The following is a 23,911-nucleotide window of genomic DNA, read 5'->3' on the forward strand; positions in this document are numbered from 1 at the left end:
CAGCCGAAATCCAACGTCAATAAAAACAAAGTAATGCACATGGAAAAAAATAGCTCTAGCTATAGTTATACAGGAATGTACTCTAATTTAGCTGTTATCATCTCAGAGACAAATCTGGAAATCAAACCAGAAATGTTTCAAAATAAACATCAAGCCAGGGCTCAGTAACTGTCAGAATTGGAGGCAGAATGATACAAGTTACTAAAAAAAGAATTGAGAACAAAACAGGAAAAATAAAAGCGCACCATTGCAAAGCTACGTAAGCCCCAGCATCTACCTTGGCAGTTTCAAAACTGCAAAGATGCAGTTGAAAGAAAAGTGTTCACAGAAAGGAGCAAATAAGGTCTTATTACTGGAACACCTAATGAGGACATGTATATATGTACACATACACAATTATGAGCACCACAGGAAAAGTGAGCCATTGCTTACAACGAGACAATAAAAGAACAAAGGACTTAATACAAAATTTAATAACACAACAAACTCTGAAGACTTTGAAGAGACAACCAAGTGGCTGAAGGCCTAGCAGAGGATACAGTGTCTTTACCAGTAACTTGTTTGAAAGTACCAGTGTTAAAGGAGTACTGATAAATTCTTGCTGCCCTCATTAGCTTCACTCTCTCCAGCAGAACATAAAAATGGACTACGGAGAGCTGCCATCTTCTAGCTTTGCCTTCTAAGCTAATGTATTATCACCATTACTGGACACTGTTCAACCCTCACCAAGACTTCTGTGAACTTAGTTGCAAACTCCTGACAAGATCATTAGTCAGTATTATGATGGGGCAGAAGGATGAAGAATAATGGATTTTAGCATTTAATTAACTATTCTGGAGTCATCAGCAAGCAAACATTTACTCTCAGGCAGATATGAGATGTCACTCCTCTCTCATTTGTAAAACTGCAAATAGTTTTCTACTAAATTACCTATCTCTCCATATGAAATATTTAGTATCACATCTTCTATTTTACGCATCCTGACATTGAGCATACTTCAGTCTTCTCCACTCTAAACACTCCATCCACTCACCTTGTCTCATGAAGCTCAGGATCTATCTATATTTTTAAACCAAAAAATTATACACATATGTATAAAGCAGACATTGAGGATAAAAATGGGTCAAGAAGATGAATGTCTATGAAAACATTATCCATATTGTCCTTGCCTTACTACACAAGCAATGAGGAACAGATTTACTCATATTTTAATTCACATTATATTTAGAAATATGATTAACTACTTTACAACAAAAGAAGAGCATCCTGGTCTGAACAGTCTACCCAAGATAAATGGGAGAGAAAAGTAGCTGAAGAAACCTCTGCACAACAGTTACTTGCAGGAGAAAAGGTTTCCTCATGTCGAAGATACTTTATCATTGAACATAAGAAGAGAAGAAATGCAATTAAAAGTCCTACACCAATGTGGATGTCAAGTAACTCTGGATGGCAGGCATATTTATCTTGTGTTTTAGGTGATGGCTGTTATTTCCAAGTTCTTTTTGTAAGAGGACAAATAACCGATGAATATCTGTTAATGGATTTGTGAGAAAAGTGATAAAGATTGAGGAAGCGAGCAATATGACTAACTCAATTTGCTCACTAATGTCTTCCTTTAGGAGTTTAATTATTCCATTTGATTAAAGCATGCATTATTGGTAAAACCAAATAATGTTTCTCTTATACTAAAAAATTAAAAAGCAGCTCAGGAGAAAGCAAAAGTAAGGATATATTCAGAGATATATAGCAATATTAACTTCTGTTTCACCTTCCTGGTTCAGGTCCGACCGTCCCTCACAAATATGAGAACAAAATGGGCTTCTGTTTCTATCTTCAGGTGAATCTATACCTGTTATTTTTATTTCTGCTAAATTCAGAGCTAATTACAGCTTTTACTCACTTGGAAAGGCATGCTATTACCACTGCAATTATTCAGTTCCTCTGTATCGCCTTTTGATTTACCTCATTAGCCAACCTCTAATTTTACTTAACCAGACCATAGTGTTTAGCTCCTTGTCCTTGACTCCACCCTCTCTCCATCCTCTGTCTTCTTGCTTTCTTCTACACTCCTTCTTCTTTTTATAGGTCCAGTAGTCTAGCATCCAACAACACTACTAAACTAACAAAACAAAAAGAAAAAACCACCAATGAACTAGCAAACCAAAAACCAACAAAAACAAAGCAAAACCCAAAAAGTAAACTTTACAAAAAAACCACAGTCTAGGATAATATCCTAAAAATAACATCAGTACATATATAATCAGCAAAAGAAAATATTTTGGAAGCTCAAAAATGTTGTTAAAATGCTGATAAGACTTCCTCTACTCTGTATTGACTTGCTCTGGCCCTTTACTCTTCCTTCTCTTACACATGCTTCTTTGCATACCCAAATTTCTCAGGATCTTTTCTACAGCTGTATCCCCTTCACACCTTTTCCCTTCAGAATCTCTTTCCATCATAAATTGTTTTCATTTGGCTCTTTCAGCTTTCAGCACAACTTAATTCTGCTACACCCTACAGAAATTAACAAAATGGAACAAGCATGGAACAAGATTATTTTGTCTCATATTTTCTCTAGTAAGTTTTGGCCCTTTCTCCCTCTAATTTCTATTTAATTTTCAGGAATGGGATTAACTGTTATTTTGAGTTTCCACAGCATGCAGCATAATAAAGGACTGTGATTGCCCTTGCACACTACCATGGCAGCCATGAGAAGCAATAACAAGAATCTTGCCAATCTTCTTTTATAGATATATCAAATGTTTTTCTAATCTTACTAATTTTGACTGATCTAAGAAGTCAAAATTATTGACATGTGCCCAGTCTCATTTTGCTCTAAAGGATGTGATATACTTTTGGTGATGAAAGGATATAAAATGGTAAACTAAGTTATGAACACATTATTATTTTTCCTAAAAATGCCTTTATGAAAACCGTTTTAAATAGGCTACTGAACAATCTCAGAGATGTTTTTGTCTCCGTTTTTTTTTGGTTTTTTTTTTTTTTTTTTTTTTTTTTTTTTTTTTTCCCCAGAAAGGGTATGGAAAGTGTTATTTTCTTTTTATGTTGATGAATCCAGCAGCAACAACCAATTTTCAGAAAAGACCTTTACTCGTGATTACATCTGCAACTCTGCTACTGAATGTCTACTAGAAAATTGTAACTATGCAGTCTATACCTGAAACAGATATCAGTACTGCTCTACTGAGATCAATGATTAAATACTTTGGTGGATAAAAAATCCTTATAAAACATATTAAAAAAACCCACAAAAATTTGGTTTCAGTAGCTACTGATAATCTTACAGGAAACAGGAAAGGCCTTCAGAGGTAGTTATGCCTTATTTTTCTCAAAATGTCAATGACTGCTCTTAATGCTACTCTTATAAGCTACTGGTTATCTCTCCTTACTCAGCTGCTGTGCCTCTGCAGCATAATGAAATTCTGGTCTGATGATAGCACATCCTATTAATGAAAGTATTATGGACACAGATGGCTATCAAGGTTGCATATTGCTGAACACCAAGACCATAGCTGATTTTCTAGCTGATATCATACAGTATTTAGAGTCAACAAATCTGGGACACAAATAACTTCGTAGAAAGCATAATCTAGTACTCAGTGGAAACCTTTTCCATTCAAATCAGGGCATGCAAAGGATATGGAAAAGAGGGGGAGAGGGTAAGGAGAGGGAAAAGAGTGTCTATCCCATTTTGATTCTCATGAATATTTTTTTTTTTCAATTGGCAAAATCTTTTCAAAACCATTCAAGTGGATTCAGCTTTACATCATAAAGGTAAAATCTAGGAAAGGAAAAAACAAATGTTTTAATTCAAATTGAAAAAATCTGCTGATAATCCAATTTTTTAATATATTTGAGCATACTTACTAATACTCACATAATTTTCTTAAACCTCACTTTCACAGACATCACAATAAATTTATACTGCTTTAATTTGAATCTTTACCTCCTTTTTTTTCTTTATGCTTCTCATGTATATATATACTCTGATGAATTTTCATAATTGATAGACTGTGCATATCGTATTGTCATACACAACTTTTCTGTAATTTTTCATTTACGTTCAAATATGTTATGCCACTGCTTTTCAGTACAGAAAATCTTGACATTTTATGTTATGGGAAAATAAAAATAAAAAGCAACATGTTATATTATACATGTAAAATACTATACATAGGCACAGTATTCTGAGAAAGTGAAAATTTGAATCTTGAATATTGTGCAAATTAACATTTAAGTGAAGTTCTATAACTTTGAAGAATACTCCAAAATTAGGTTGAATATTGAAGCTAGCAGGGGCACTGTAACAGGATGTCACACCTCTAAATCTCATCATATTATGATATGAATTCAAAGATCAAAGGAACACTATTTTTCATTATTTTAATAGGCAGACTCAATGCAAAAGAAATTAAAAAAATAAATAGAAGCAACTCTTTATGTTAACAGTCCACAATATAATTTTAAAAAAACCAAATTCAGAGTACAGAAAAAATCCAATGCAAACTGAGAAGCAGTTAGTCTTTCTCATATCACATTTTCTATTCCAAATAAAAGCCTGCGTAGATTATTACTAGACTATAGTGAAAAGTACACTATTTAAAGCAATTGTTATATAAAAACTTAGAAAAAAGGGAAATAATTTATACAAAGAATTTCAAATTACTCTTACATGAATCTGAAGATCTTCAAATTTCTTTCTTACGGGAAGCTTGTCACTGCACTGATCCCATTATTTTTTTTTTATTATATCTATCTATCCAGAAGAGTACTGATCCAGTAAATCCAAATTCAAGGAAACAGGTTCATTAGCTTCAATAGCATTCTTAATTTGACTAAGAGGTTAAAGTATGTGAACCTTAAATTATAAAAATATCAAGATAGGAATCATGTCTCTCTGTCTGGGTAGGCTATTTTATTAATTCTATAATAGGATCTAGACTCATGCTCATGTTCCAGATACAGTCATCAACATCTCAAAGAGAAGCAAAAACTACTTCAAGTACAGAAACCTTTCCATAATCTTTATTTGCATGCTGAACACAATGTCATTGTAGAATTTCCTACACAAAGAACTGGCACCACTTAATTCATAATAAATTAGTTTAGACATTGTAATAGCTGGATGGGCTCTTACACTGGTTTAAACCTGACTTGAGTCCTCTGGCTTGTCCTGGAAACTACTCTCATGGGTGTAATTACCAGCTTAGGACAATTACAATTGCTAGGTAACTTTGTACAACAGTGAGACTTTTTTACTTGCAAAGTCATCCTTGACCAGGAAAGTAATATTGGAGCAGAAGCACTAAATGTTGGGGAAGAATTTTGTATTTTGGCCTTTCAGCTTCTAATTTATTCACTCCAATGTCACATAATAATATAAATATAAAGGGGTTTTCTGTTTTCTATATATTTATTCATAAACAAGATATAGAAATATACAACTAAAAGATAGGGATAAATATGAAAAACGCCGTATGATTACCAGAAAATAAAATCTTATGTTACACACAGTACCTACAGAACTGAAGTCAACACAATACTCAGCATATATTTTTTGTTTCCACATTAACCAAAAGGTTTTAAACTGTGCAAATAGGTTAAAAATTAGCTGTACTCAGGCTACCTAAAAGAACAGGAGGCAGGGCAAATTCTGTGAAAAGTGAGGTGTGCACTCACATCGCATCCCCTGGAGCCTCTTGTCCGGCCCAGAATGACTGTCTGCCACTGGCACACCAGAGGCCCCACCTGGAGGGAAGTGTCCCAGGGGACCAAAGCAGATGAGAGCAGTTGCACAAAGGCACACATGGGCAAGGCCCAGCATTTGGATTTTACAGTAGCTATAATTGCACTGGAATTCAAGCGGTGATTATTAACCTTTCTCTGCTCTCTGTTCTAATTTCCTCCTCTCAGAATCTGGGTAACTTAAAGTTGGATGGGTTAGAGGTTTCTAAGTCAATGCCATGCAAAATGCTTTATTTGGATTGAATATTTGCTTTAAAATTTGCCAAGTACCCTTATTTTCTAAAGTTTGACAGTAAAAGTTTGTTGTGCAAACCTCTTGAGAATGTCATGTTTCTCCTGTGCCCCTGCCTCAGGGTATAAAAAACCTAAGCCCCTTTAAGAAACTCATCAAACAAGTCTGGGGCTTAACACCAACCAATGCAGATAATGCCATTCATATCACTGGTAAAGGAAGGCAACACTAACTCAGCACTTTTTAGTGTAGGATGGTGAAACCACAAAAATTAAAGTGTGATATGAATTCAAATGAACAGAGGTCAGGTACTTAAAATATTCAAACAAACCAAGACTTCCACTTCTGACATGTGACAAATGCAAAATTGCAAAACTCAGTTCATTAGCATAACATCTCTTCAGGAAATCTGGTACTAAAAGCCCAGCAGTATTTTCTAACAGTAAAGACCTAACGAGCTTTTTTAAACCCAAATGTCCTCCTACCCCAAGACTGTGAGGCAGTTTATCTGCCTGTGGCCCACCACTTCAACAAGGAGCTTCACATTGAAGTTACTAAGCAGGCTGCCTGCAATTGAAAATAAAAATTCAGGTAGATTCTATACGAAAGAGACAGACATCTGAACTTCTCTGAGATGAAATGCACAGAGAAAACCTTGATATTATTAGCTAAAACATGATATGTTCCTGATCCAGTTTCACAAAGTCAGATCACAATAAAATTGGGTTCCAGGCACTTTGTGGATAGCATGATTTGTCTTCTGAAGGAAGATTAAACTTCAGCTAGGAACAAATTGCTGATGCTCTTCAGACAGGCAATAGGCCCTTCGAGAGGGATCCCATCAGGTATTGCCCCACATAAACACATAGTAAGGCAACAGGAGGATGTGTCAGTGTACATGACCAGGTGACACTGGGTCATTTATATTTTGGGCAGGGCTATGTTGGGACCTGGACTCAGCGCTGCAGCCTTCTTTTCCAAGGCTGGCATTTCCCTTGGCTTTATATTTATATATAGTGATTAGACTTCCAAAACATACATCAAAATTCTGACTTAAGGCTGTTGAAGCAAGAGTGTCAATGCTGTGTCTAGGGTAACTACTTTTGAAAAGCTGCTTAGAATTTGTCAATATTCTTAGCAAGCCCTCAATGTTTTATGCTTAACAAAATTAAAAATTCAGCAATGCATGCAAAGCTGAAGCCTGAAATTTAAAATATGCTTACTGCTTTGTGCAGAAGATGTCTATCCTAAAAAGAAAGCCTTTTCTTGAATTATTTCAATCTGTATTACATGTACCCTAGACAGTAAGCTTTAAAATACAATAAAAAAATAAAATAAAAAAAAAATATTCTCAAGGTCAGGAGGACTGAGTCTTTCAATTTTGTAGACTGTTACATGATATAATTGGAGAGAAAACAGGTGATTATTTCCATTGGTTATTGTAATGCTGCTGCTAGTTAGTGCACCAAAACATTCCAACAACTGAAAAAAAAAAAAACCAATCAATAGGCCTTTCCTTCCTTAAAAAAATCAAACTCTAAATCAGTTTTATTCTTTATCTGAAACACTTTTTTTTTCTATCCCAAATAAGAATTTATTTCTCCTTTGTGATGCACAGTCTAGACTGATAAATCTTCCTTCATATTCAATTAGGGCTGAACCTTGCCCTCTCAAAAGGGATGAGAATGGGTGGAAGTTCTCTGTGTATGCCCTTCTCAAAAGGATGCTAGATGAACCCCTGAAACTCTCAAAAGACATACTCTGAAACAAGTGAGTGGAAATTCTACTTTTCCACTTCCACCTCATCTGGGAGTACAAAGAAGCTGTGAGGGCTTGAGGGCTTTCCTCCTTATCCTACTCCCTGGAATGTGGATAATTAACAAAAAGAAGCAGCTACATATCCTTATTGCCTCGTATCACCAATAAGGTCCATCCTTAGACTGCAAGAGCTTTTAGTCTAGGTACTTGTGAAGTACCTTGAATGTCTGTGATACTGTAAAATAACACAGCAGCAAAACATAAGCAAAACAAGTTAGAGAAATAAAAAATAAATACATATTAAAGTTTATTTCTGACATGAAAATGCCAGTTTTTATGACACAAATATTTTTTTTCCTCCAATATGACCTCATCCCATAACTGCAGGGGAAACACAACTCCTTCATATCACCATAAATATGTGGCTTTCTAAAGTTCTTTCTTCAGAAAAAATATTTTCCCTGAATCAGCACTGTGCAGACTATTCTGAAAGAGATATTAAAAAATGCTTGGCATTAACTACTCTGTCTCTATACCCAACTCTGTGTTGGGTATAATAATGCTATTAATGTTGTCATTAATTTAGCAATCAATTTTAACATTTTCTAGGACTCTTCTGACACATCATCTATCACCACAGATATTAAACCTAAGTTTAAAAAGTAAGTTAAAAAAAAGTGCTACATAGCTTTAAAATGCCATTTCTAACCATGTTATAGCCTTTCTTGATTCACTTTTATGAAACTTTTTGTTGTTATTGTTTACAGTTCTTTGTGCTTAATGGGATTAGTGGCGAGGGGAATATTCCTTGAACGTGCTACTTCCACATAGTGTCTGAAATGTCATTTAGTAATAGTTATACCTCACCCATTGATGGCAGGGGTATTTACAAAGGTTCATCTCTCTATATTCCCTTACATTCACTGGAGACAAACATGTTGCCCTGGCAGAAGCCTACCTTCACACATGAATAATTTTGGACGTTTCTCTTTTCCCACTCTTCTGGGGATAACTGGAAGGTAGGATAACAACCAGAGGGAGTAATATAAACATGTTACATTTTTTTCCAAACTGCCTCTAATCAGTGAAGACAGTGGCTTTTCCAGAAGGCAATCTGAGCAGCTGATCAAATGTTTACATACATTACATTCAAGCATAAAACCTATCTGCTAGTCAGCCCATGTTCTCTTCAATGCCATAAAAGAAAAAGAGACAAGTTTTCAGAAGTGATTCCAATATTCACACTACGTGATCTCTGAAATGCCCATCACAGCCCCCTGTCTGCTGAAGGAGATGCAGAGGGAGCTTACAGTGACCAAACTCCTGAATTTAGGAATGTCATGTTGACCTATTGCCTGAAGTTAGGTAATGAATCAGACTGCAATCAGACTGCTGTGGTTGTTGATAGCGCCCTGCCGCAAGATATCAAGCACAGAAAACTCTACCCAGTGATTCAGTGCATGCTTATGCTAATGCTTAATATGTTCTCTAGTTATTTTGTCCAGTTCAATTTAAAATGTCTGTAGTAATTAGGCTTCTAGTCACTTCCTTAGAAAATGGTTCCACAATCTAATGTCACATAACCTCTAACCATTTTTCTGTGCTGAAACTGCCATCAGAGCACATAGATGAAAGAGGATTAAACTACATGGGTGGCTGCATAGGAATGTCAAGGAAGTAAAGAAAATGAAGCTGTTAGCATTGATGAACTAATGCATCCAATCAAACACCAGGAGGCTGAAGGTGTTGTCTTTCAGATGAAATGTGAAAGCAAGGCACTAAGCATTAGAGGCAATTAAAGTTCTCTCAGCACTCTTTGCACAGTATCACTGCTAACCCCTGGTTCCTGGCCACCTTCCAAATCACATAAATAATTCTGCTTTCCTAAATATTTCCCTGCCCTATCATTTAAAAAGGCAGCCATCTCTTTACTCGAAATAGTATATTGACGCCAGGTTTAACCTCGAAGTAGGATGCTTATGAGTGAAAAGTGTTTCCGGGTCTTTGTTATAGGTACAAGAAGTATTTTATTTTCAATGACATTTTATTTACTCTTATCCTGGCATTATTTCCTTTACCATAAATCTATACTGTGCCCGACTTATAAGCTGTGATCAGTACTGACTCCCTGCTACTTGACTGCTATGAATGAACTGTTCTGTGGAAAAGACTAACATTATGCAAAATCCTGGTCTGCAGCTTTATGCCAGGTCCAGTCACTGAATCACAGAATCATTGAATATCTCAAGCTGGAAGGGAAACGTAAGGATCATCAAGTCCAATCCCTGCTCCTCTCAGGGCTAGAGAAAACCATATGACAAATAATGCTTCATCTGTCAGACGGATCACCACCTCTAACATTAAAAAGCAAAGAAGAGTAATCATGGTGGGTGATTCCCTTTTGAGGAGAACAGAGGGCCCCATATGTCAACTGGACCCAACACACAAGGAGGTCTGCTGCCTCAGTGGGCCCAAGTACAGGATATACCAGGAGACTCCCTGGGCTGATTCAACCCTCTGATTATTATCCACTGCTGATACTCCAGGATGGCAGTGATGACATTGAAAAGAGAAGCATCAGGGCAATTAAAAGGGACTTTAGGGCACTGGGTGAAGTGGTTGTCAGGGCAGGAGCACAGGTACTGTTCTGCTCAGTCCCTTTGGTGGCAGAGAAAAAAAAATAAAAGGAATAGGAGAGCCCACATGATCAACAAGTGCCTCAAGGGTTGGTGTCATCAGCAGAACTTTGGGTTCTTTGATCATGGGGCAACTTTTACAGCACCTGGCCTGCTGGGACTGGATGGGCTCAATTTCTCTGTTAAAAGCAGAAGGATTTTATTTCATGAACTGGCGGAACTCATTGAGAAGGCTTTAAACTAGGTTTGAAGGAGGAAGGAGATGCAGCTGGGCTGTCTGGAAGCAGGCCCAAGGGTGGTGAGCCTGAGTTAGGGGTGAAATTAGTAGTGCAGCTGAAGTGCATGTACACTAATACATGCAGCATGGGTGACAAACAAGAGCTGGAAGCCGTGGTACAACAGCAGAGCTGTGATGTAGTCGCCATCACGGAAACGTGGTGGGATGACTCACATGGCTGGAGCACTGCACTGGATGGCTACAAGCTCTTCTGAAGAGGAAGGAAAGGTGGAAGAGGTGGAGGTATGGCCCTTTATATTAGTGGGCTTTTGATTAAAAGGGTATTAAAACTAATGATGATGAAGTTGAATGCCTATGGGTAAGAATCAGGGGGAAGGCCAACAAGGCTGACATCCTACTGGGAGTCTGTTATCATCCACGCAGCCAGGAAGAAGAGGTGGACAACTTATTCCGTAAGCAGCTGGAGAATGTTTCAGGATCACCAGCCCTTGTTCTTGTAGGTGACTTCAACCTACTAGACATCTGCTGGGAACTTTATACAACAGAAAAGAGGCAGTCCAGGAAATTCTTAGAGCATGTGGAGGACAGCTTTTTGTCACAGCTGGTGAGTGAGCCCACCAGGGGAGGGACTATGTTAGATCTGTTTATTTGCAAATAGGGGTGGGTTGGTGGGAGATGTGGTGGTTGGAGACCACTTGGGGCACAATGATCATGAAATTATAGAGTTCTTGATATTTTGTGAAATCAGGGGGAACATCAATAGGACTTCTACATTGGATTCTGGAGGGTAGACTTTGGCCTATTGAGGAGACTTATCCAGTGAGTTCCTTGGGAAGCAGCCCTTAGAAACAAAGGAGTCCAGGAAAGGTGGGCATGATTCAAAACAGAGACCTTGAGGGCACAGGGGCAGACTGTCCCTGTGTGCCAAAAGGTAAGTTGATGAGGCAAACATCCAGCCTGGATGGGCAACAAGGTTTCAGAAGAACTTAGGAAGAAAAAGAGGATGTAACATCTTTGAAAGGAGGGTCAGATCTCAGGATAAGGGTTGCTAGGGCATGTAGGAAAAAAATTAGGGAGGCCAAAGCTCAGTTCGAGCTTTATTTGGCAACTTCTGTAAAGGAAATTAAAAATGTTTTTACAAATATATTAATGGCAAAAGGAAGGGTAAGACCAACCTTTTTCCTCTACTGGATGTGGGAGGGAACTTGGTAACTGCAGATGTGGAGAAGGCAGAAGTGCTTAACGCCTTCTTTGCCTCAGTCTTTAGTGATAAGACAGCTTGTCCTCAGGACAACTGTCCTCTTGGGTTGGTAGATGGTGTCAGGGAGCAGAATGGTCCCCTGTTATCCAAGGGGAGGCAGTCAGAGAACTGCTGAGCTATTTGGATAGTCATAAATCTATGGGAACAGATGGGATCCATCCCAGGGTGATGAGGGAGCTGGCAGATGAGCTTGCAAAGACGCTCTCTATCATTTACCAACAGTCCTGGCTCATTGGTGAGGTTCCAGATTACTGGAAGCTGGCCAGTGTGACGCCTATTCATAAAAAGGGTGAGAAGGAATATCCTGTTAATTATAGGCCAGTTAGCCTGACCTCAGTACCCGGCAAGGTAATGGAACAGTTTATATTGAGTGTCATCACACAGGACTTGCAGGATGGCCAGGGTATCAGACCCAGCCAGCATGGGTTTAGGAGGGGTAGGTCGTGTTTGACCAACCTTGCCTCCTTTTATGACCAGGTGACCCGTCTGGTGGATGCAGGAAAGGCAGTGGATGTTATCTATATGGACTTCAGCAAGGCCTTTGACACTGTCTCCCACATCATACTCCTGGAGAAGCTGGCAGCCCACGGCTTGGACAGGAGCACTCTTTGCTGGGTTAGGAACTGCTGGATGGCCGGGCCCAGAGAATGGTGGTGAACGGTGCTGCATCCAGCTGGCGGCCAGTCACCAGTGGTGTCCCTCAGGGGTCTGTGCTGGGGCCAGTTCTGTTTAATATTTTTATAGACAACATGGATGAGGGCATCGAGTCCTTCATTAGTAAATTTGCAGACGACACTAAGATAGGAGCGTGTGTCGATCTGTTGGAAGGTAGGAAGGCTCTGCAGAGAGACCTGGAATGATTGCATGGATGGCCAGACTCCAATAGGATGAAGTTTAATAAATCCAAGTGCCAAGTCCTGCATTTTGGCCACAATTATCCCCTGCAACCCCCTGTTACAGGCTGGAGATGGAATGGCTGGACAGTGCCCAGGTAGAAAGGGACCTGGGGGTAATGGTTGACAGCCGACTGAACATGAGCCAGCAGTGTGCCTTGGTGGCCAAGAAGGCCAACGACATCCTGGCCTGTATCAGGAATAGTGTGGCCAGTAGGAGCAGGGAGGTCATCCTTCTGCTACACTCAGCACTGGTGAGGCTGTACCTTGAGTGCTGTGTCCAGTTCTGGCCCCTCAGTTTGGGAAGGACGTTGAGATGCTTGAGCACATCCAAAGGAGGCAACGAGGCTGGTGAGGGGCTTGGAACACAAGCCCTGTGAGGAACAGATGAGAGAGCTGGGGTTGTTTAGCCTAGAGAAAAGGAGACTCAGAGGTGTCCTTATCACTCTCTATAAGTCCCTGAAAGGTGGTTGTAGTTAAGTGGGGGTTGGTCTCTTTCACCAGGCAGGCACTGACAGAACAAGAAGACACAGTCTTAAGCTGTACCAAGGCAAATATAGGTTGGATATTAGGAAAAAGTTTTTCACAGAAAGAGTCATAAAGTACTGGAATTGTCTGCCCCGGGGAGGTGGTGGAGTCACCATCACTGGATGTGTTCTTAAAGACTGGATGTGGCACTTGGTGCCATGGTTTAGTTGAGGTGTTATGGCATGAGTTGGACTCAATGATCTTGAAGGTCTCTTCCAACCTAGTGATTCTGTGATTCTGTGACCAAGAGTATTTTCCAAATACTCCTTGAACTCTGACCAGTTTGGTGCTGAGACCATTTCCCAAGGAAACCTGTTTCATTGCCTGACCATGCTCTCAGTGAAAAGCCTTTTCCAAATGTCCAATCTGACCTTCCCTTGATGCTGTTTCATTCCATTTCCTTGGGGCCTAACACTAGTCACCAAAGAGTGGGATCTTCCCCTCTGCTGCCCATCTTGATGAAATTGTAGATTGAGATGAGATCACCCCTCAGACTTCTCCAAGCTGAACAAAGTGACCTCAGCTGCCTCTGTTAAGTCTTGCCCTCAAGACATTTCATTATCTTGGTCACTCTCCTCTGGACACACTGTAACAGCCTGATGTCCATCTCATATTGAGGCACCCAGAACTGCCACAGTATTCAAGATGGGGATCAGTTGTTTGAGTTTAGGTAACAAATATTTCAGAACATAGTGAAACCCTTGCCTACCCTTCTTCATTAAAGTACTCCTTTAGGGTAGTTATCAATCTGGCAGGGCTTTGGGTTTATTTTTCATTGGTTGCTTGCTTTTTATGTCATGTGTTTGGTTATTCTTTTTATGCATTCTCAGTCAAGAAAGAAAATGAACCTTACCTCCCTGTATTTCTTATAGACACATCTTTCTTGCCATTGATGGTGCAGCTACTGATATGTTCCATTTAACACTGCTCAATTTCTGTCTTAGGGTTGAACAGTCACATTCCTTCCCCAAGGAACACTTCAATCTCTAACTGACACTTGACATTCATTATCATAGAACAAAGGTATTCAATGTGAACGTGTTTACATGATTTTACTAAGTTTGTGATATTATTGAGACAAGAAATTTCACTCAACTTCTTTTGGAATGTCACATCTTGTCCTTTGTTTGGAGCTGAAAGCAAAGTAACCAAAATGAAACTTACTGTATGTTTCCAAATGAAAAGTGACCTGCAAGGTGGAAATTGTCAGACTGTACACATAGGAAAGGGAAGCTCATAAGTAATAGAAACAATTTGACTTCTATATCAGCAACTAGGAAAATCTGTAGTTCTGATGGAATTTTCTAGAGGTAGTTGAGAGAAAATAAAGCTTTGTACATGCTCTGGTGCATCTATACATATAGATGCATTTGTGATGGCATATGTGGGAGTTAGGAAGAGGAAAGGAAGAAAAAAATTATTATTTCTTCAAGCCATGTTGAAAAATATGTTTGATATTTATAGTTTTGATATTTGATATTTGATAGTTTGATATTTACATGTTTGATATTACTAGTTTTCCTTTTGGCTTTACTTGTTTTAAAGAGACATTTCTTAAATGTAATTAAGTAAATTATATAGTAATTACAATGAAGGAAGATTTGAAATATCTGCAATAAAATAATTATAAAATAACATAAATATTGTAATAACAAGCATATTAAATACTCTAAATGGAAAAGCAAAAATTCTCATTTTTAAAAATAATTATAGTTCTGTTTTCTTTTTTTTAATTTGCTCCCTGCAATATGTCTAGGATTCTTTAGAATGATGAAGCTTTCCAGTTATTAAGCAGTTTTGTTTGAAGTGCATGACCTAGGATTCTATTAATGATCAGTTCTGACCCCTATACCTCCCTATAGAGTCCCAGAGATAATAAGAAGAGCAGGGAATTATTGATTGAAACTAATGTGGTTTCCTTGTAGATCCTGAGTGTCTGTGTTAAACAAAATCAATCAATGCCAAGTGAAAAGCATGTTAATCATAATGTATGAACAACTTATATACACTAATATCCCATAGAAACCAATATTGCTACAACTCATGCAAAAGCAATTAAATATTACTAAAACTCTAAAATGTAGAAAAAGTAGAAAAAAAAAAATAACAATCAAACCACATTTTGATTTGTAACAAAAGGTGTCTGAACACTTTTAATTCACTTACCTGAGCTACAACTGTCCAAATTTAAGATTTTTGGACAGTTGGGATTGATCTCCTGGCTTTTTTCATAGCACTTAGTTGACAAAAAAGTAACTGGTACTCAAATCCAGAGCATAAGAGTCTTCTAAACACAGAATTCGGGTAAGCAAATTAATGATTGCCATCCTAATTTTCTCAGGCAAATAAACAAATTCTCTCATACCATTTTTCCTCTCACCAACAGTTTCTATTTTCTGAACAAAATTGCAGTTTATTTCATTTACCTATAAATATATATTCTACATATATACTTTTGAATTATTAAATATTTAAAAGTTCTTTGCACACTTCTCAGAATACTATCCTTGTATTCTAAAAAATGCTTTGGCATAACAAATCTTTTCAGATTTATACAATTCTTGTGAAAGAACACAAATCATGGGTGCATCTGTCGACAAACTTTTATCAAAGACTTTTCATCACTTGCTTTAAAACAAATTTAAATTAGCAAAGGTACTGTACAAACCCAAAGAATTCTTACTCTTATTCTTTGGGTTTGTACAGTACCTTTGCTAATTTAAATAGCAAATTGCTATCTTCCAATCTCTCACTGGTTCCAGCTTAAAAACTGATGAAGCTTAACTGACACACAGGGAAATTACACTGGTGATAAACCAGATGCTATGTTGAAATAAAATATCTTATCAAACTAATGCAACCGAGGTCATTGCTATGGAATTTGAGCTCAAAAATAGGACTAGGGAACACCAGTTGCAAATAAAATTAATATGATGAAAAGTGCAGGCAAACTGCTGTCATAATATCACAAACCCTATATTCATGAATAAAAATTACATCATAACAAAACATACCAAATATACATTATGACTATGTGGGTGTAGAAATGAAGCAATCAACACTAAATCAAGCTTTAAATCAGGGTGAATAGCGATGCCATTTTTTCAGAATACATTAGCAATCTGCCATAGTTAAAGATTGCTAGAAAAAAATACAAATCCAATCAACCTTCTCCATCACATGGAAATATTTCAAGAAAATCTCTATTCTTTGTGTGCTGCTCTGACCAAGTTCTAAACACTGTATTTCCATTTCTAAAAATTCCAGTTTTATCTATCTGACATTCACTGTGTTTCCTTTCTTAAGAAAAGACTTTCAGTGATGCAGCAGTGGAAAGCAGAGTGGATTTTGATAATCAACTCAGGACTTACTCTAAGAGTGATGTTGACAAGTGCAATCTCACCCAATATTTGTAAAGTTTAAGAGCCCTTAAATTACCTACTCCTTTTGCTGCAAGAATTGACACTTGCATTTCAAAGCTCCAGGAATTATACTACACAACTGAATATATTCTAAGGTACTTCTCTCCATTGAACATTGTAAAAATGGTAACCAGGTACAACACAACCCATTTTAAAGTTGTAAAAATTACCAGCTTTGATACTGAATTCTTAAACCACTCTCTTGCTAGAAGATGCAACAAAATTGTTAGCTAATATTTTCTCACAATTGGGTTAGCAGGTCACACTTAATATGCCTGTTTCCTTCACATATGACTTTGCATTAAAGGTCTAAGGTCCACCTTCACTTTAGAAATAATCTCTTTAAAATCAAACTATATACAGAATGAAATTAAAAGAACCAAATTTTTGAGGGTTTTTTTTTTGACAGCAAAAATGAAATGTCAAATAGCAATTATATACTTACTATCAACTATAATGTAGATGAAGAAAAATTTCAAAAGTACATTCTACATCCTATTTAAGAAAGCCCAGGGAAGGATGTATTTGTTTAAAAAATGAGATTCTTTATTTTATTAAAAGAAAAACAACCCAGTAATTATGTTTGGTTGTTACGTTCCTAAACCAGCAGTGTTTGACTGAATATTGGAGACAAAACCAGTTTTCTGCTACATAATTTTATGTAGCATTCATGTCATGTTCAGAATAAAGCTTTAAGGAGCTGTGTTTGAAAAAATTCATTCTAAAAATACGTATAAAAATATGGAAGAATTCAGTGTTAATTCTTTAAAGTATGAACCTGGTAAATTCATAGATGGATACTTGTCAGTCAGTGGCTAATTTATCTGCCAGCTTTACTTGCAAGCAGGTTGGAGACAAGATAAAGTGCTTGTTTATTCTTTCCTATATAATTGTGTTGATGTTACGTAAAACTAATTTTTTAACTTCATTCATGCCAAAACCTACAGATCAAAGGTTTGACTTTTGCCTTCATTTTATTCTGGAAACTTGATATACAGTTCTAAGTATTACTTAGAACTCTGATTTTTGAGCTCTGATTGCAAAACATCCCCAACAATGCTGAGGAAAATAAAGTAGCATGTCCTACATATCTTGTAGTTATTCTTAGCAAAGGGCTTGACATCCTAATTCTAAACATTTCAGAAAATAATGAAGAACCATGTTATTATATCTTAATAAGCCACAGAATCAAAGAATACCAGGTAGGAAGGGAACCTCAAGGATCATCTGGTCCAACCTTTTTAGGCAAAAATGCCAGTCTAGACCAAATGGCCCAGCACCCCTGTCCAACTGAATCTTAAGTGTACAATACCAGGGAATCCACCAGTTCCCTGGGGTGTTTCAAATGATGATTTTTCTCATTTTGAAAAGTTATCATTCTGTGTCTAATTGGAATATCCACAGAAGAAACTTGTACCCATTATCCCTCATTTTTTCCATGTGGCTCTTTGCCAGCCTTAAAAAAAATAATTATGGTATTTAGACACAAATGTTAAAGGGAAGCTTTATTTTTCAACTGATGATCTTCCCACTTATTTTTCAAACATGAAGTATTACATAAAGAACCTTCTTTGACTACATGATCTCAAACCACAGATCCTGTCATTCAGTTCTCTGTTTTCATAAAATGTCGATCAAGCACCTTGAAAGCACAAGCAGAATTTGAAACAGATTTTATTTGTGAGTTTCCCCCAAGAAATAAGTAAAGAAAGAAAAAATATTTTCAAATATCAAATTAACTCAAAGTTTCCATATTTTCAAAACAATCTGAGATAATAATCGAAGGATGAGGTGCAGTCATGTCTTCTTAGTGAAATTTACATTCCAGCTAAGTTTCATCTTAAAACACAGGTGTATCAAGGCAGAAAAATAGTGTGTAACAGAGAGTGATACATCTGACTTATCCTAGGGAGTTAAGATGAGATAAATTACTCTGAGAAGGTCCCTTTTGCTCTTTATTGGGTATAAAGAAAAACTGGAGTTGCTAGCAGCTACCTTTGGATACCCAAGTTACAGCAAATCAATCTAACCATAGGCCAAAACTGACTGATGAAAAATTATGTTTTGTTCCCATCAGCTGGTGCAAAACCCTTTTTTTCTTGCTTAGAACTTTGTTGTTTTAAAATAGGAAATATATGTTGAATATTTTAATTGGTAGAAAGCATTTTTCCTAAAGTCGCAACTATAAATGACAAAATCATTCCTTTCTTAAGCAGCTATATCTTATAATCTTACAATAAAACATGAAAGGAGAACTACTGGATATAGTATTATATTATGAAAGAGACAGCTAAGAAACTATCTCACAGAATACTAAAAACAGTGAAAGAAAAACGCAAAAATAGAATGTGCATGATGTTCTATATTCAGCTTTGTGGGTTGGCTCTGAAATCTCCTTTTGAGCTGTCTTTGATAATCACTTGTATGACCAAATTCTGTGGCAACAGTAGGGTGTTCTCCACAATATTTTTATCTAAGGACTTAAACCAGCCAGTATTCAAAGTTAATCCATATTTATTTTAGTTCTATACATAAGCATATTTTTTTAACTTTTGTTAATGGAGACTAGATCAAAACATATAATTCTACATCATTATTTTCAATATATCTCCAATTTCATTTTTAATATTAATGCTTGCTAAAAGCCCTGCAAGGCAGACCTCTCTTGAAGACTCTCCCACTGTTAACGTAACAGAGAATTTAATTTGTCTCAAAAAATTATTTCAAAGTGAAACATTTTCATACCTCCCTGTATTTGAGCAGTTTTCCAGCTACATGCTATCAGTGCATCTGCAGTGAATCATACAGAATATTATTTTAAAGAGAGAAGAAATACTGGACATGTGATGTACATTCAGATACTGTGTTCCAGTTATAGCATCAGTGCTTTCTTCAACAGCATTAAATATCACACAGGAGCAGTCATATTAGCCTCCCAGCGGCATAAGACCTTTGAGGCTTGCTTGCTGCATTTTTTTAATATTTTAAGGAATAAAAAGTAGAGGAAAAAATAATGCCATTTCACTGCTGATTCTGTAATCACATGTAGAATATAACAGCACCATGCCCTAAATATTCAACTGCCTATCAAGTTAAAACAAAAGTAAAATTCCCAATGGAAAAATTGTTATTGTAATATCTATACTATTGCTCAGTATTACCCTTTGGTTGAATTTCAATGCTATTGCCTTTGTTAGTTGGGACAACATGAAAATTTCTTCTATAGAGTTTTTATGGTTTCTTGGGGTTTTTTTATGAGACACCACTCTTGTATTGGCAGAAACTGATTTAATAGATTTTTGCTTCTTACCATCAACACATGCTGGCCTTGCTCTTGTTGTACCGGCAATCTGTCCTTTTTTACATGCACAGCGAGCTGTTTGTCGGGCTATAGTCCTTCGGGGCTGACTGCTATCTCTGTCCAAAGTGACAATCTCACATGTACCTGCAGCCAGCTGACCTGGAAAAAAAACCAGCAACAGGTACCAGAGTCACTGAATGCACTGCAGGAAATCTATTACAGCCAAATAGAGCCACAGCCCTAAGTCACAGCAGACACTCCACAACAAATGGGCAGCCAGATGATGGATATAATAAAACTGAGATGACTTACAATTTTTCTTTGTGGTGGACATACAAAAACCCTGCACACTGGTTCTGTCAGAAAATGATTATTGTTCCATAAAAGCCAGAGAGTTGAGGTTACACAGGTTACTTTTACTTATGTTGGCTAAGTAAAGTAACAAACTTTCATGGCAATGGAATTTAAATGGAATGCTCTTTACATACTTTCAGAAAAGAAATTATAAAACATACAAAAAATAAAAATTTCCCCAAATTTCCATGAATACAATGAAGTCTTAAGTGTTTTGTGTGTTGCTTTTGAAGGAAAAAGCCTTTCAAAGCATGCTCACGTTTGACAAACTGTCAATCCTTTGGCTCTTGCTTCATCTAAACTGAAAGGTAATTAATTCTCTTCCTAACTCATATTTGATGTAGCCGTTAATTTCTTTTTTTTCTTTTACTAAATTTACTATGTAACTGTCAAATGTCTTAAATGACACCACACCCTTAGCTCAGTAATTACTTCCTTTTAATTGACTTGTCCAATATAGGTAGCTTTTCCTAAGTACTAAAGAAATCCACACCACCTAATTCTGAATTTGGACTGTGCTATGAGAAACAAAACAAAAATTTCCAAAAATTATTTTATGAAGGTCATTAGTTTGAAGTTCATGTTATACTTTTAAAGCAATGCAATTCCTCTGGTACAATTAACAGCAGGCTAGTAGTATACCAAAATAATACCTTTTACAGGCAGGAAAGATACATTATTGAATTTCAATGTGTAGAAAGACCAAAAAAAATTCCCAACTACTACTTTGCATTACATACATTACTTATTCTGAGGTTTATAGTGCAGTAGTAAACATGTACAACACCATCTGCAAATCACAAGCTTTCCATGTTTTAGCTTTTATTAAAGAAAAAAAAAAATCCATATTGTTTTTAGAAAAAAATACAGTTTAAATAATATTCACAGTAAATCATTTTATGCTGTAGAAATAAAAAGAGAACAAAGCAAAAATTCTATTATAACATCAAAACTAAAAAAATAAAATAAAATCAACCTGAAATATATATGAATGGCCTTTAAATCAAAAGGTGCAATGCTATTTTTCTATGCTCCTTTCATTTTTTTTCATTCAGAATACAAGTTTACCCAGTCTATTCTTCTCAGAAGCAGTTAAAATGCTTGTTGTGTGGAACAGCAAAATTTTGCAGATTGTCACCAGCATTGTGTCTCGTTCCATGCTAAGGCACCTAAATTTTAAGTTTCTGTTACTCTTACACTGCAGTAAATTAATTACAAGATGGCAAAAATTAAGATCTCAAGGATGGAACAAGGTACTACAAATTCATGCAAATATATGACATATGTAAGTAATATACATTAGGCACTTATAAACACATATATTATATTCACAATAGTGAACATTATCACCCCAGTGTTTAATGGCTGCTGGCAACCAACACTCATGAGCTATGGTCAGTCCTGTGTTTCTACTCTTTTCCACCCAGTCTGTTAATAAAAACATCTTAGGATAAACATATTAATTAGTGGACTTTTATTCTGTTATATGCTTCTTTTTTTCTTTATTCATTCAAAAATACCGGATTAGATGCAAAGGTTTAGCAAGAAAGAAAAAAACCCAACCATTTGCCTTGACACTAATATATTTCATTCTGGGTTGTAGGAGATGTATTGCTCCTAAGGAATATAGCTGTTTTGGTAGATCGTATGAAAAAAAAGATAATCAGAAGTGTATTTAGATCCTGATGCCTTAGGCCACAAAAAAGTGGAAGTGTAAGTAAGACACGTGTAAGTATATGGGTTTCCATATTCTCAACTATCCATGAGTCTATTTCTTTCATTAAAAAATCATACAATCTAGGTGAATAATTGTATAAACTAATTTCAGAGGAAAGGAACCAAACTTACAGCACAGCGAAGGCAAATAATGACTATACTCGGAGAATAAAAATAATGAAGCTCTATGTCAAGATAATTTGTGAAGGCAATGAGTTTTCCAAGGACTGCAAGCAACGAGTATCAATAAGAATAGCTAATGGCATTTTCTGCTTTTGGACCTGTAGAATTTTAGTCCTGCTTTGGTTTTCAGAAATGATAACTTCTTCCAGGCATAGTGACCTAATTTCCTTTATGAATTTTGAAAACTAGGATACCTACACAAGAGTAACTGCTATACAATTTTGCCTGTTGCTTTTCCTTTTTCTATAGCAGAAGAAAATTGTAAGCTGTTGTAGAGCTACAGGAGCTCTTACATATATGACATAAATATTTCCTCCTGATTGTGTCACAGGCTGCAAAGATTGCAAGCATATTGAGCACTGCAGCAGACAGTACATTCAGTGTTACTTGGCTTTAGATGGCTGTAAAGCATGAAATGTACTAGTTAAGGTTATGGAAGGCTATCTCCAGAGAGACAGTCATACTGGTGTGAAACATGTCCTCTCTGTCTTTCATTAGGTAGATGATAAGTCTACAGGAGTACACTTAGATGATGTATGCTACTTTGGCATTTTAACAATTTCATCTAGAAACATAAGGAACAAAGTAATGGAACTAAATGAATATGCTTCTTGCAAGTACTGAGTTGCAAAAATTCCCTTTCATTTTCAGGGAAGTTAACACAGTGACCTCTTTCACAGATGTTAATGAAAAAAGGCTGTTCATTGGTGAGCCTCTGAACATGCCCCATTTCACTCCTAAAGCCAGAGAAGAAATCTCAAGGCAGCAATGGCTGGAGTTTCACTGGAGCTTTTCCAGTTGAGAGATTAAGAGCCACAGTCCATGAACACTCATAAAGGCTCCACACTTTCATTATATTTTCTTTATGTACTTGCAACTCACCACCCTCCAACCTAAACAAAATAATCTTGATGGAAAAAAATACAATAATTAAAGAATAGAGTCATACTATCCTAACCCATAAGCCTAACCCAGAGTCATAATAGTCTAACCCAAAGAAAATTTTGGGTTTTACTGTTTTATGAACCAAACATGAAGATTATTTCAGAAATACCATAAAACTAGAGCTTTCCAAGTTAATTAGTAGATATTTCTTTGTTGTGGTTACCATTACTATATATATATATATGTAAATATATTTAATATTTATTTTATAATTTTAATCCAGTAATTAAGATCTCACTGGCAATTTATTTGATTTTGTGTTTTCACCATCTGATTACTAAACAGAGAAAAGTTTCAGTTCTTTAATGCTCTTTCATAGTGTAGCACTGCGTTCTTAAAATGCCAGCAGATCTCTCCCCACTCTCTCCCACCACAAACACAAATGCTTCTATATGGAATTATTTCAGAAAAAGGGAAAACCACAGGATTCTGAATTAAAAATGGAAGTCAAAATAAACAAAAATAAAAAATTGCACAACTGCTAAAATTTTAAGTAAAACAGGACTGCGGTCTTGGCTTGTCTCTTGAAATTGTTTACAGTAATACAGTATACAGATGCTGTACACATCACTTCTTTTGTGTTTTTTTTTTTTTTCCTTAAATGAAGTCCATTTATGATCAGTTCTCAAACTGTTCTTTGTGAGACTTTCATGGAAGTGTAGGAAACATGAGTATAGG

General features: G+C 36.5%; 1 protein-coding gene across 4 annotated transcripts in view; it reads right to left on the minus strand.

The window, feature by feature from the left end:
• The window catches only part of TAFA5 (TAFA chemokine like family member 5), a 400,494-nt gene that overhangs the window by 154,559 nt on the left and 222,024 nt on the right, over nt 1-23,911 (minus strand). For all 4 annotated transcript variants that reach the window (XM_053978647.1, XM_053978648.1, XM_053978646.1 and 1 more), the window contains exon 2: nt 20,045-20,194. In XM_053978647.1, coding sequence (XP_053834622.1) covers nt 20,045-20,194 — 150 coding nt within the window. The remainder of the gene's footprint in view (nt 1-20,044; nt 20,195-23,911) is intronic.

The sequence above is a fragment of the Vidua macroura genome, chromosome 5 (assembly GCF_024509145.1).
Source record: "Vidua macroura isolate BioBank_ID:100142 chromosome 5, ASM2450914v1, whole genome shotgun sequence".
Taxonomy (NCBI): Eukaryota; Metazoa; Chordata; class Aves; order Passeriformes; family Viduidae; genus Vidua; species Vidua macroura.